Below are 14810 nucleotides of genomic sequence, written 5' to 3'. Positions count from 1 at the left end.
AGTCTCAAGAATGCTCTTTGAAGCCAAAGGCTGTCCTACAAAGAAAGGGTCACTTATGTTGTTGGTGAGGATATAATGGATGGGCCTGGGTATACTGGGTAGTAAGAGTATGTTTAGTCTTTTTCTCCTCCTGTAGTTCTAAACACTCTGATCTTGTCTTTGTGCTAGATCTGGAATATTGCCACCAACAAGCTGACTTTCCTCAACTCCTTTAAAATGAAGATGTCTGTCATTCTGGGCATCATCCACATGCTCTTTGGGGTTACTCTCAGTCTGTTCAACCATATGTGAGTGTCCTTTTTGAAAAATTGCAAGTACATGGCAGATACAAATAAAAATACAGTATGAATCAATTGTAGGCTTTGTCACATTATCCATTGTAATAAATTAATTGTTTTCTTATAGCACAGAAATTCCATCCTAACTGTATATTTACAAATACTTAAGTCACAGGGGAATCACCATGATCATGAAGGTGATCTTCCCAGGGTGAGGCTCATCCACTGCATCTCCTGTTTCATTCTCTTGTGAATCGTATAACGATTGATTAATTAATCATTTCAGACAATGTGACTCTATGTTCAAGAGCAGGTGCAAGTGTATGTGTGTGTGGGGGGGTGGGGGGATATGAACCTTGACATTCTTTTTTGACCACTTTCAGATATGAGCATATCCTTCAATCACAGATGAGGTCAGGTTTTCTTCCTGCCCAAAGGGAACACCTTGTGACATAGATCACAGTTAATATTTACATAGTATTCCTCCTACCCTTGATGCTCCAGGCATTTTTCATACTACAATATAGCCTGTAAAATCACATAGTTAAAGCAGCTTAGAAAAAGAAAATTAGAAAAGGAATAAAGATCTCTTAAAGGGGGAAATCATTGTGAATTCTTGAAGAACAGCTTTTGGGACATTTCCTGAAGGAAGAGTAAAGAGGAACAGAGATGCATTTAGAACAGTGTGCTCCTAGAAACATTACAGGCTTTTGGAAACTTTTCAGGTTTTCCTTGATGAGAAATCTGGCATTGAACGAATGCCTCTTATCCAGTATTAATGCTCATCTGTTGTAGTGGGCAGCTGCAGGAAAGTATTTGGTGTGCTCTAGGCCACCCCTCAGGTCACGTTAGGGAAGTAAAATTAGGCTAACACTAATGAGGATGGGGACCAGCACCTCACACGAGCAGAGTTTGTATCCTAGAAAATGACCCAGGATTCTCTTAGACATGTAATGGTTCTTCTGTAAATGTGTACATGAACGCATGGAATAGGAAATTGTTCATGAATCAACTTTGGGTTGTTTATCCCAAAGGATCTGAGATCGACTGCGATGTTAATAACCTATGAACAGCAAAATAGTAGATTGTTTACAGAAACTGGAAGCAGCTCCCAAGTTGTGTATGGCACTGTGGTTAATTAACCCACAATTTGCTGCCAGTTGTAGCCATTCTATGAGAACAGGACTACTATAATTAGTTTGAAAAATAGTGTATCTCTTTGTACTTTTGCAGCTATTTTAAGAAACCTCTGAACATCTTCCTTGGGTTTATCCCAGAAATTATCTTCATGTCATCGCTGTTTGGCTATCTGGTCATCCTCATCTTCTATAAGTGGGTGGCCTACGATGCTAAGAACTCTATGCATGCACCAAGCCTTCTCATCCACTTCATCAACATGTTTCTCTTCTCCTATGATTCCAAAGCCAATATGCTTTACACGGGACAGGTAGGTGAACATTGTTGTATGCATGAATTTCACACTTGGGTGCTTAAGTGTAGAGATGAACTAAGGGTGGGAGGGGAGGGCCAGAAATCTCAAACTGGCATTTGGTGACATAATATAGATTGTGGCTCACCATTTTGTGGTTTTCCATAGTGCAAATCAAAACAAAGGAAATGTGAGCTTTTATTTTATTCAGAATGTCCTGTTGTTGTACTGTACCATATGTGCAGTAAATTGGGACCAGAGCTGTGATTTAAGAGCAAGGTTTTAGACCTTGTGCAGATAGGGCAGTGTGGACAGTTTCTTCTGAAAGAATTCAGGGGGTGGGGGCTTCTGCACTCAACCACTGACATATTGCCCTCTGCTTCCAAGTCGGTGAAACGTCTGACAGAGCTCATGTGTTTTCCCTACAGAAGGGTATCCAGTGCTTCCTGGTAGTGGTGGCGCTGCTGTGTGTGCCATGGATGCTGGTTGCCAAACCTTTGGTCCTTCGTCAACAGTACCTGCGAAGAAAGCACTTGGTGGGTGCTGTGTTTCATTTTTCTTAGTAGGAGTCTTTTTTGTAAATCAGTGCCAGAGGCCCTGTTGAATTCTCTGCTATGGAAATCTGCATCTAGATGGGAACACCTGCATTTCAATCCTAAACATATTTACTTGGAAGTAAAACGCATTGCAATCAATGGGACTTACTTCTATCTTTAGGATTGCAATTTAAATCATGCTTATCTGTTGGGCCACAGTTGTGATGGCCTAAAACTGTCTAGATCTGTCTTCTGAAATCCTGATCTGTATACATGCATGTGCTACACAGAGGATGGGATCCAGTAGCTATTTCAGATCTGCCCAACCCGGTGGGATTTTTTCCTTTTTCTTTTGGTTGGCCTATCTTTGTATCACAAGCAACTTTTGACATTCCCTTTGGTTCCTGAAGAGGCTTGCCATATTAAGTAGGATGCTGCTGTCAGAGAAAAGGCAAACTGTGACAACCACTTAGATGTGTGGGCCTTGTGTAGTCTTTTGGCAACAGAACTATTACAGGAAAGCTGCCGTCTTGGTTATCATTGACTTGAACACATTGGAGACATCTAGAATTAGTTTCAAAACATGTCATGCATGGGCGATTGGCTTTCAGGAAAGTAGTTTGTCATCTGTGAGTCTCTAAAGATTTGCCATTAGGTTGCAGTTGTGGTCTTCTTGTGACAGGCACATATTGGGCAACTGTTAGGATGCAACAGCCCTTCAAAGTGCAGCTCGGTTAAAGACACTCCCTCTTCCTTTTCTGACATTTCATCCTCCCATGACCCCTCCATTCGTCTCCCTTCTTTTCTCTTTGTTTTTCTTCTCCTTTCCCCATTTCTTTCCTTCCATTCACTATCAGGAAGGGCAGCCTGTGGAACCCCCCGTCAGCCCAGCTCAGAGCCCGCAGGCAGTAGAGGCAGCAGCGGCTGCAACAGTGAGTGGATTAAAAGATGCCAAATGATGCACATGGCGCGAACGGGAGGTGCCAGGGGCTTTGGAAAGTATCTGCCCTGAGGAGGGACAGCACAGCACCTTTCCTCAGAAAGATACCTTCCAATAATCTCATGCATTCCAAAATCTACACTCTCATACATGGAGGATACGATGCAATTGTATAATGTGGTTTTGATGCTAAGGAACACCTGCAATTGTGGTACAGAAGATTCTTGGTTTTTTTCCTGAAGTATGCACTTGCTTTGAGTGCCAGCCAAGTTTTGGGGTATTAACGATTCCTCTGTGCAAACACCCAACACTCTGAACTTATGGGCAGTTTGTCCACTATTATCAGTCCTGTTGTGAATCCTCTGATAAGCCTCTGTAGAACTGCAGAGTTCCTGGGCACACAGTTTGAAAACCACTGTTGTAGCATAAAAAAGGATCTTTCATCCTAGTGTGGAAAAATGGCCCTTCTTTCCAGATGAAAGGTCTTTGGTTTTTGTATAGCTGCCTGTTTTCGATTACTTTTTTCTTCCTCCTCCATATTTCTATCCAGGATTTCTCTCCTCAGTACCTTTTTATTTTTGCATCTCATGTTTTCAAACGGCCATACATGGTGGTGTCTCCTCAGGAATGCCTTCTAGTTCCCATCTTTGCTTTCACCAGTGTCTTGCTGTCCACTAAGTAATGTACACTTAGGAGTCCCATGTGGCTGTGAACTATCTGCTGTACAATTCAGTGCTGCTTTTCTTTGTACACTCAGACCTTTATAAAGTTGCAACAGTTGTGATGTGCTCATGATTGCTGAATGGTAAAAAAGCTGATTGTGATTCTGTTTCACTTCTTAAAAGTTTTTTGAAATTGCATGAATGGCTTGCCTGTATGTAGTGGCTTTGTCCATTTTCTTGGAACAAATAAGATGATCACCAGTGTAAAATTGGGCATGGTATTTAGATGTTAACTTTGCAAAAGGTAGAATATTGTGCAGTCCTGCTATAGCATAAGTGTAGAATTAGATGTTTTATGTAAAATTCAACACTTGAGAATCTTTTGCTTTCACTTGGAGTACAGGACATTTTGAGGTTATAAAAGCAGGCTTAAGAACATAAGAATTACCCTGCTGGGCCATCTAGGCCACCATTCTGTTTTGAGCAGCCAGCCAGACTCCTCTAAGAGTTTACAAACACAATACAAACATTGAACATCTGCTATTCAAAATTATACTGCCACTGTACCTGGAGCTTCCAATTAGGTAGCTTATGGGGTGAAGTTAATGGTAGGGAAGTGAATCTCTAGTGGTCAGCTTGTGCGTCTACAGTGCTTTGCAGTTCATGCAAATTACACTGTGAGTGGTATTTGGCTTTTTTGCATATTATTTTGTTTCCTTCAACACTAACTTTTGATGTCTCCTTTAAAGCCCAGGATAGTGTTTTTGTCTTGTCTTGTTCAGTCGCGAAGTCATGCCCAACTCTCTGCGACCCCATGGACCATAGCATGCCAGGCTCCCCTGTCCTTCACTCCCTCCAGGAGTCCACCCAACCCCACACCCACAGCACCAGTGACTTACCCAGCCATCTCAACCTCTGCCATCCCCTTCTTCTTTTGCCTTCAATCGTTCCCAGCATCAGGGTCTTTCCCAATGAGTCCCTCCCTCCTCATTAGGTGGCCAAAGTATTTGAGCTTCAGCTTCAGCATCTGTCCTTTTAAAGAACAGTCAGGGTTGATTTTCTTTAGGATTGAATGATAGTGTTGTTCTAAATAGACAAATAAATAAAAATAGACATTTAATATTGGAACAAAAGTAAACACACACTTGACTCATCTAAGTTTTCATAACAATCTTGCTGTCTAGCATGTTGCTTTCTAGAATTTGAGGAAAACTGCACATACTGAGAGTCCCAAATGACTGAGCAGGAACCCCCAAAAGGGAGTGGCTTGGTCAGGCCAGGCATCCCATATTAGGGCAGGTCTGAGCATTCCTGCTTCAGTCATTTGAGGGGAGGGGGCCAGTCAACTATACCCAGCAAGAGAGCCCAGCAGGCTTCTCTGTCATCCTTTCCTTGTTTGCCAGAAAATTATTTCTTTCATATGCCACTGTTTATGTCTGTTTCTAGAGAATAGCTCATATTTCTGCTGATTGCACATGTGTCACTTTTTTAGCATTTTGGAGCCTCAGATTTTGGTTTCCTCTTTTGTTTTCACCTCAGCTCTTAATCCCTGATCTCATTTTGAGAGGCCCTGGGTTGGGTAAACCATCCCCTTTGAGCAGTGTCATTGCTCTAGCGTTAGCTACCCTTAGAGTTGGCAGAACAGGCATAGAGTTCTTCAAAAGGAGAAGCAACCCAGGGACCAGGCCAAGGCACACTGTTGCAGTCTTAACATTTTTCATGTAAATTCTCCACTTTTATATGTTAAAAATATCAAAAGCAAATATGCATTAATGATAGGTAGCTTAAAACAGTGTGGTGCCTAAGGTGGAGCAATTAAATGATAGCTGCTCAGTCTGTCAATTGATTAGGCCAGTTTGCTTGATCAAAAGAAGCCATACTAGCTTATTTAAAAGGTGGTGAGTGATGCGATGCACTCTCTATAATTGGCTTCTCATGTTAGTTGAACTCGGGTAATATGACTTGTTGGCAGGGGAAGCAACTCTCCAGTAACACTACAGCAGCACATGGGTTATGGAAGGGGCTGTTCCCAGTCTAATAAGCCATATTACCTTATTAGAGGTGGGATCATACATACCACAAAATGCACCGGGGTGTTGGTTGATCAGAAAACCAGGTTGTCATGCGGCCTAAACAGCAGTCGCACAGTTCTTGTCCCTCTCAGTGGGACTTACACATGAGAACTTTCTAGTGGGTCACAGCTGTCTCTTTCCAGTGCTGCCAGTGCCCTTACTGGTCCGAATAAGGTACTACCTGAGGTGACTGTCTTCCCTTCTTTCAAGGAAGGGCCATCTCTGGCAGTCAGTCTCCTACTAAAACATGGTCTGTTTGTGTGTCTCTTCTTGTTCTCTCGCCTCTATTGACTGCTTTAGGGGACACTCAATTTTGGTGGGATCCGTGTAGGCAACGGGCCAACTGAAGAAGATGCTGAGATAATCCAGCATGACCAGCTCTCAACCCATTCAGATGAGGGAGAAGAGGTAGGTACACCATTTCGTACCTTTTTACCATAATGTTTTCTGTGATAAGTAGATTGGGTAATCTTATAAGACTCATGTATTTCCAGATCAAACTAGGCCTGTATACCTTTGCCCTGTCTTGCAGTTTCCTTGTAAGCCCAGTGAAGGAGGGCTTCTTTGAACATATATGTTGCTCAGTGACTTTTTCCTTAAGGTTAGAATATTTGTTCTGTCACATGAGAATCCTTTTCCTGCAGTGGCTTTGCACCAAAATCTCTTGAACATCCCCTTTCACATTGTGGTGAGAATAAGCAGGTGCTGTCTTTGAGATCCTACTACCTCATGATGGATTTGATCCTTTTCAAAGAAGAATGCTAAAAACTTCAGGTCTGGTTTGCAGTGGATGAAGATGTTATCTCTTCTTCCTCTGATTTTCTCTGGATTCAGATATCAGGAATGGGACTGTGTCACTGTTCAGTTCCCTTTGCGCTTAGAGAATTCAGCAGTAAAAGATTGAACAAACACTCTCTCATTCAGCTCAAGGCCTGCTTTGGGTTTTTCAGTGCAGACTATTAGGGCTCAGGGTGCAGACAGCTAAATCATATTTGGGCAGGCTCTTGGCAATTGACTTTTGTGTGCATAAATTGTTCTTCCTCATTCAGATGGCTTAGATCTTCCCATCCCTACAGAATTCATGTAAACAAGGGCACTAGTTATAGGAGGTGATGTCTGTGCTGAAACTGGAAAGCAGTTTGATTTTTCTTAACTCTGACCCTGCCCAAAGGAACTGCAGTCCAAACATAGATCTTGGGTTGCTCATAAAATTAAAATTCCCAGGGTTCCTTGCAAGAAAGCCATTTTCAGATGGAAGGATAGACAAGGCCATTTCTTGCAAGTGATGGTATGAAAATTTCTTATCCAGAGTCAGAACATTGTTCCATCCAGCCCAGTACTATCTGTGCTTACTGACAGTGCCTCTCCAGCGGGTCAGGAAGGCATCATCCTCATTCCTCATCTCTGAGAGCCTCCTTAATTGGAGGTAAGAGGCACTGTCCACGTGCAGTCTCTGTGCTCTGTCACTGAACTATAAATGACTCATTCCACAATGCCCAGTTTGTGGTGCACTTCAAAGTACTTTCTAATGTACAGTGCTCTTGTACTAATGATAGTGACGTTATCCCATACTGCAGATGGAAACGGAACGTAAAGTACTGCTGCATTTCAGGGCGTTGTACTGAAAGAGACAGGCCTGTTTTGGGACAGAAGGGCACAAGTGCACAATTATGCTGATCTAATAATGTGGTGCTCTTGTGTTGTAAAATAGTGCATGACCACATTGAATGTTTCCTTGTGTTTTCAAGCCTGCCATGGAGGAGGTGGTAAGCCTGCAGCCAGTTTCTGTGCTTGTATTCATCCAGACCATTTCTCCCATCAATCTAAATCATTTTGCAAAATTAAGCATACTTGCATTTGTGCCTTGGGAGGGGTTTTTTAATTTGCTGCCTAGTATCTCATTTTTGAAGGCTCATTTTGCTTTGTATTTAGAGGCCATTAATATTAATGTCCATAGAAAATAACTTTGTTTTCATTTTAAAAGTGTGTGTTTCAATCACTGCATACGCTTAGACAAGTGTTGTTGCATTATCCCTGAGATTTGAGTTGCATATTCTTGATTTGACTTGTATGACCAGCTAATCTCAGAGTTGGCACAATAGAATCCCAGCAGAGGCCTTTGGAATTTCACTTGGATATATTTGCACCTTTAAGCTAGATTGGATTTAAACTCTGCATCTCTGGGGCCTTTTTTCATTTGGCTGGTTCTTTTTTATTCCTGTGCCCATTCCCTGAAGTTAATGGTAAGAAGACCTCACACCAACAGCTCCAATCATTTGCAGGCCATTTGCATAAATGAAGGAGTTGACTGTTGATACAATGAGGTCAACCAGCTTCACATTCCCTCTTATAGACATACATGCATGCACACAGCTTTGAACATGTTAAGAGGTAAATAAATAAATAAATGACTTTCTTTGTGGTGGACTCTGTTTCGCAAGTTGGCTCTCATCTAGGAAGCTGGTATGGGATAGACTTCCTTCCCACCTTCCTTCCTTTAAAACTTTTCTATATCATCGCATCACAGATGTCATGGGATGGTTTATAACAACATTAATAAAATAGGATAAATTTTCATTCTGCCAATGAAGTTAGATAACAGGATGGAGGCATAACGGGGAAGATGCCAATTAAGTCCCACCACCCCAAGTGCAAGACTGCTAAAGAAATTTAAAAACTTTGAAAAGCAGTATCAGGAAACCCAGAATCTACTTCTTGTTATTATTATTATTAGACCAACCCAGTCCCTGCTTTTAAGGTGTTGTTGTTTTTTAAAAAAATATTAGCTTAAGCAATAAAATAGTACTTAAGCAAGCCCAGGCTTGTTGTGCTTGGTTGTGCTTTGCCGATTCCTTTTGTGTGGGGTCTTGCACACAGTAATTCATTCAGAATTTTGGCATACCCATGGTTGCCTTTCTCTGAAACCCAACAGCAGGAATCAAGGCTCCTGACCTTGATGTTCCCATCCATGTTCTTCTGAATTGTTCAGATCATCTTCTTAAATGGGCATTTCAGGTCAGGTGTAGGAAGTCCTGAACTTGACTACATGTTAAAACCGAGTAGTAGTTTGTTATATACTGCCTGAAAAATGAGTTTGACACTTCTGGCAAGATCTGCTTGTGTATTCTTAGATCTGAGCTTTCTAGCGGCTTAGGCTGTGCAATATTCATCTTAATTCACAAAGTGTGTTCTAACTTGATCTAATTCTGGTTCTGTAAGGCTTCTTAAGTCTCTAGAGTTACACTTGCTGCAACAAACTGAAAATTATTTTAGCTAGATTGGGAACTGAGCAGTTTTGCATTGATCCAGAAAGAATAATTTTTTGTGAAGGCTTAAATTGAGCAGGAATGGTTGAGAATTTCAAGTCAAATGAAATTAAGATGCTAGTCTTAAAGAGTTAATGTTTGCTAGTAAACTATTCTGAGTTGATAGGTCTGGGCACAATCAACTGGGAACTTTTTCTTCACAGTTTTCTGTTTGAAAGTATGTGACCAAGAGAGATTCCTGGTGGTTGTGGATTGTTCCTAGCATATTTGCTTCTTGCTTTAGCCATTTCATGAATAATCTGATGCTCTTTTCTGCTTTTTTCCCCAGAAAATTAACTTTCTGATAGAAGATTAAAAAATAGGCCCTCTTGACCTTGGTACCTCTGTCAAAGGAAGAGTAGTAACCTTTTGACAGCAGCCACTTGATAATAGGCTCTGATAATGGGTATCAGTGCAGTGATGGGAAATGTAGCTTTGCTCAGGCCAAGTAAATGCAGGCGGGGACATTCCTCAAAACAATATGCTCTTCAGCATTTCTGTTTGAATGTGAGTGCATCTTATTGCTGGCCGGAGCAAATTCTTCACAGAGGAACAAAATTAAGCATGCCTAACAGTCTTCGAAGTGTTGTGTCACATAAGTGAGCATGATTCCAGTGCGGAGCCTCACTGGTACTTCTGCCCAACTGGTTTTCCTTTCTGTTTTACCAATTCAACGTTAAAATAATTGTTGGACAAGAGAAACTTAGCAAAGGGAAAGGGCCACTCTGCATCCTTAAAGGATCACAGCCAGGAGTAATTTTCAGTATTGCTTGAGGCTGTGCGGTCCTCTTAACTTTTTTATATTTCTGGTGTTGAGCTACCCAGAGGTTGTGCAGTTGGAGAAAGAAGTGCTTGAATTGTTCCATTCCCTTTGTGCAGTAACCATAAACATGTTGAGGAGCATGCCCCTGTGGAGTCTGTGCCAGATTGCAGCTGTAGAAGAACTAGTACAGTGCTCTGGTCTTTGGAGAACTCGAAATGCACTTGTAATCCTAATATGGGTATACTTATTCAAGGCTGTTGCTACTGCTACAGCCATCTTTACATTGAAGTGAAAATAAGGAATATTTCCTTCACTTGTGTATACTACCATGTTCTGATGTTTTTCCTTTAAATGCTCCTTAGGCTTCCACAAGTTACTGTGCATGCTTGCCCTCTTGTTCCGAAAGAATGCAGAATGTGATTTTTGGGGCAGAATTCAGTTTCCTGAGATTCTCAGCTTTCATTTAGCAGAGAAAGCACATTTCTAGCCCATTTCACTGTGATGGTGTACTTGAAAAATGTGTAAGCAAGTGCCTGCTGAAACTGAAGAATCCAGAGATGCAGCTGAATTAAGTTTTATACACGAGCCTTCAATACCATCTATAATTTCTCGTGTCTCCATGTGATTAGCAAAATGAGAATCATTTATGTGGCATAGTAAAACAATAATTGCAGATTGTATTATGCAAAAGCAATTTGGTTTCATTTCATACAGTATTTTCAACTTTTTGAAGTACAGAATATGTGCATCTCTGGATATCAGTAATTGCATAGCCTGCTTGGCATATTCTTCTGGGCAGCTTTTGCTAACATCCCCCCTCCCAATTTCTTAGGCAAGAGTCCCAAACATTGACAAGTAGTTTGACTTTCCTAGCCTGAAATGTGTTTTGCTTAGAAGGGAAAAGAGCACACAATTCATCTTCCTACTATTAATCATAAAGCATTTTTTCAGGCACTGGCCCACAATTTGAAACATGGCAACTTCAACTGGATATGGTCAACTTGGAAAAAGGCTCCAGAGGTTCTGAGATGTGGCTAAGATGGGTTCTGTAGTAGTCGCTGTTGCAATGCTTGGTCTTTTTGGTCACTGGTCCTCTCCTCAGAGTTGTTTCTAAGACCTTCTTAATCACAGTGGTTTAAATAGCCAACGTATCCAGAGGGGATACTTTGAGCAGGGGGAACACAATGGTCAGATATGGGAGGGCAGTCTCCCCCCACACCCCCGTGGTGCCCATTTCCTTTACATTTTAAAAGTAATTTCCTAATAAGTCCAGCATTTGCAAAAGGGACCCAGTCACAATGCAGTGTGGCAGTTCTGGGTTCCAGTAGTAGAAACATGGCCAATTGGGTAACGACTGATGGCAAGCAAATACAGCTTTACAGAGATGCAGGGGTGGAGTATTCCCACACCTTGTTGTGATCCTGTTCCCAAATTTCAGCTTTCAGTTTGGCTTAGAAGGTAAGGCTGCCCCCACAGAGGTCCTTTCTTTGCTCTGAACAGGCCGGTCTGTTCTGCAGTTTCAGGTGAGATTGGGCAAATGACCTTGCAGAGTCCTTGTAGCCAGAGAGAGAAATACGAAGGCCAAGCACAACATGAGGTTCCTTGCAATAGAATTAGTTGCTTCCACCTGTCTTCTTTTTCTGCACTTTATTAAATCTCTGGTCATTGCTCTGCCTTTCACTCAGAACTAATTTAATATCTTCCTGCAGTTTGACTTTGGGGATACAGTTGTCCACCAGGCAATCCATACGATTGAGTTCTGCTTGGGATGCATCTCCAACACAGCATCATACCTGCGTCTCTGGGCACTCAGCCTGGCCCATGCACGTGCGTAGCTTCTATGTGGGTAACTGGTTGGGCACAGGGATGAGGGAGGGAAAGTCCAAGGCATGGGAACAGTGAAGGGGTTGGGTTGTCACCAGCACCTTTCTGCCCAGAACAGGCCAGCCATCCCTGTGTACTCTTAGTCCCCTCTGACACCGCACACAAGGCTAAGAACACTGTGGAATCCCCTTTGCTCTCTGTCACAGAAGATCTAACCTCAGTTGCAGTGTGAGTGCAAACTGTTTGCTCCATGCCAGTGGAGGGTTTTTTCTCATAGGGAAAGTTTGCCTGTGGTGTAATTTAGGAGCACAGCTCAGTTTGGGAACTTGTATACTCATCTCCCCTACTCAAGAAACGTTGCTGTGTTGAGGCAGCAGGCAACCCCAGATGTCTGGAGTGGGTGGTGGCTGCGCAATTCCCTTTTCTCGGGGGCTGTCCCACACTGATCAGCCATCCTTTGCACTGACGTTCTCTTCACAGAGCTCTCCGAAGTACTCTGGACCATGGTGATCCACGTGGGGCTCAACATTAAGAGCTTGGCTGGCGGCTTGGCCTTGTTCTTCATATTTGCTGCCTTTGCCACCCTGACGGTGGCCATCTTACTGGTCATGGAAGGCCTCTCTGCATTCCTGCATGCTCTCCGCTTGCACTGGTGAGTGCCACCCAACAGAGTTCTGAGCTGTTGCAGACGAGCGAGAGACAGCCCATAGCTTAAGGGGCAGGGTAGAAACTCTGCCTCTTTAAAGTCCCATGTTTATGCCCCACCCAACGTATCTTAGGTAGCTGTGCTGGGAAGAACCTTTGCCTGAAACTTTCAAGAGCAGCTGTCAGTCTACATGGGCTCAAGCTCAGGCTGAATAGAAGACCACTCCATACGTTTGGATGTGTTTGACCCAGGCTAAGGTGTCCTAGCTGCCTGGCTCCCAGTTTGCTCTGACCTGAGTGAGCAATTTACTTTCTGGGGTTTATTTAAGCATTCTGTTCAAAAGTGTGCAGTGTAATCTCTTGAAGGATAGTCCTGCAAGTCTTGAGATTCTCTCCATTCCATTTTTAATAGATGGGGCTGGGAGATGGCAGTGCTGCTGTTGTCTTTTAGACTGGCCGGGGGTGGGGTACTGAAGAACTCAAATGAGAGAGAACACGTACTGAAGCTAACTGGTCTTGAGGCAAAGTATGGAGAAAGTCCCTGTTCTGACCTCTAGCAGTGAGTCCAGCTAACGCCTGAGGAGAGGCTGTTCTGAGGTGCGAGTGTGGGAAACTGACACCTTGTCTTGAAATGATGCCAGTCTTCACTTGAGAGTTGAGAACTGCTCTTTACCTACGAGTGTTTGTCTTTTAGCCTTTTGAAAAACAAACGCGGGGAAAGTTGCATGGGAAGTCCCTGCTCCAGTTCTCAATGTCTCATATGAGTCTTCCGTGAGAACATGTCCAGGTATCTGCAAAGGAGAAACCTTTGTGCATAAAGATGCTTGGACATATGTCTCCCCTTTGCCGATGTTTACACTCAGTGTGAAGGTATTTGGGGGTAGGATTGGCAGTGCATGCCACATGGGGGAGGGGCCAGAAGACACCCATCTGCTTTTTCCTCTAGGCAGTAGTCCTCTGTGCACAGGAACTGAAAAGTGCTCTTTTTGACTCCAAATGGGTATTTGCAGGACTTTCTCTGCCCTTACATCTCTTTGCATGAGAGAGACAATGTGAGAATAACTGTGTACACTTTATAGTAAGTTTGCACATCACATGCAGCTTCTTTCTATCCAGCAAATGTAGATATTTCTCCAGAATCTAGCTGGGTTTTCCCTAACCCAGCTTTGACTTTTCCTGTCTCTGATTTGCTTGTGGTCTTTGTTTTTGTTTCCTTGTTTGAATGATTGACTAGGCCTCATTCCTTGTTAAGAAAGCCCAGCTTAGTGGAACAATAGCAGCTGCACCCCAAGCAATCATGACATCAGTCATTATCTTGATCTTGCACTTGGGTCCAAGGATTGCTTTCCTTGCCCGACCCTTCTTTACTCCCTGCCAAGTTTAAAACAAAAAAAGCTTCTAGCAAGGCCAGCTGTTTCTGGAGATAGGAGTCGTTGAGTCATTCTTGTTCAGGGCAGGGTTCACCATCAGTATCTTTGGGTTTGCAGGAATTCTCATTGGTGATCTGAATAACTCTACTTCAGGCTTTCCCTGCTGCTCCCTATTAGCTGTGTTATACTACACCTCCCAGCATCCCCTTTAGTAAAGTTGTAGCACAGACAGCTGAAAGGCACAGGTTGGGGAAGACTAACCTAACTGAATATTTTGCATGAGTAAGAAGCCAGAGAGAGAGTGGGGCAGGAGGAGAGAGAATGTTTGGAGTTCTTTCAGAAGTTGTCAGTGAATACAAAGAGAAGTTACAATGGTATTTGAGGATAAGAGACAGACTCCCTGTTGCACCAGTTGGAACAACTGCCAAATATTCTCAGTGTTTTCACCAAGTGCACAAAATGCTGCATAGTTTTTACAGTTGATGTACAGTCCAGTAATGAATATTTTCTCCTCCCCCACCATAAATACCTTGCTGAACAGTCAGTTTTCAATTCCACTGGAGTGAAAACTTGTTTAAGAAGTTTTTAAATGCTGTTTTACTTTCCATATTTTCTCCCTACCATAACCCCTCCCCACAAAAAACAAGTCACCACTTGTTTTAAGGAGGGAAAGAATTTGTGACTAAATTTAGTGCTTGCATCTGCAAACACCAGCGTCTGTAGCTCTTTTCATCAGTGGAATTTGCAAGATAGTGATGTGCAAATATCAAAGGTAGGAGGAGGAGATTTGTTGATTTAACTGGCCTTGGCATCTTTATATTGATCGTGTTTACACATGACAATGAACTAAGAATCCTGGCTTAATAAACCGTATTATGAACAAGATGTATGCTCGTATATGCATCTGTTTGCTGCTTCTTGTTTGTTCCCCTCATGTGAACATGTAAGCAAACCAGGAAGGGGCTGGTTTGTGTGATGTTCAGCTA

General features: G+C 42.6%; 1 protein-coding gene across 2 annotated transcripts in view; it reads left to right on the top strand.

Moving 5' to 3' along the window:
* The window catches only part of ATP6V0A1 (ATPase H+ transporting V0 subunit a1), a 42573-nt gene that overhangs the window by 21900 nt on the left and 5863 nt on the right, over nucleotides 1-14810 (top strand). For both annotated transcript variants that reach the window (XM_044444478.1, XM_044444479.1), the window contains exons 14-19: nucleotides 169-287; nucleotides 1512-1725; nucleotides 2136-2243; nucleotides 6218-6325; nucleotides 11695-11812; nucleotides 12290-12461. In XM_044444478.1, the coding sequence (XP_044300413.1) occupies nucleotides 169-287; nucleotides 1512-1725; nucleotides 2136-2243; nucleotides 6218-6325; nucleotides 11695-11812; nucleotides 12290-12461 (839 nt within the window). The remainder of the gene's footprint in view (nucleotides 1-168; nucleotides 288-1511; nucleotides 1726-2135; nucleotides 2244-6217; nucleotides 6326-11694; nucleotides 11813-12289; nucleotides 12462-14810) is intronic.

This window comes from Varanus komodoensis, unplaced genomic scaffold (genome assembly GCF_004798865.1).
Source record: "Varanus komodoensis strain SLA01 unplaced genomic scaffold, ASM479886v1 scaffold45, whole genome shotgun sequence".
Classification (NCBI taxonomy): Eukaryota; Metazoa; Chordata; class Lepidosauria; order Squamata; family Varanidae; genus Varanus; species Varanus komodoensis.
This window is presented reverse-complemented; position numbering and strand designations above follow the sequence as displayed.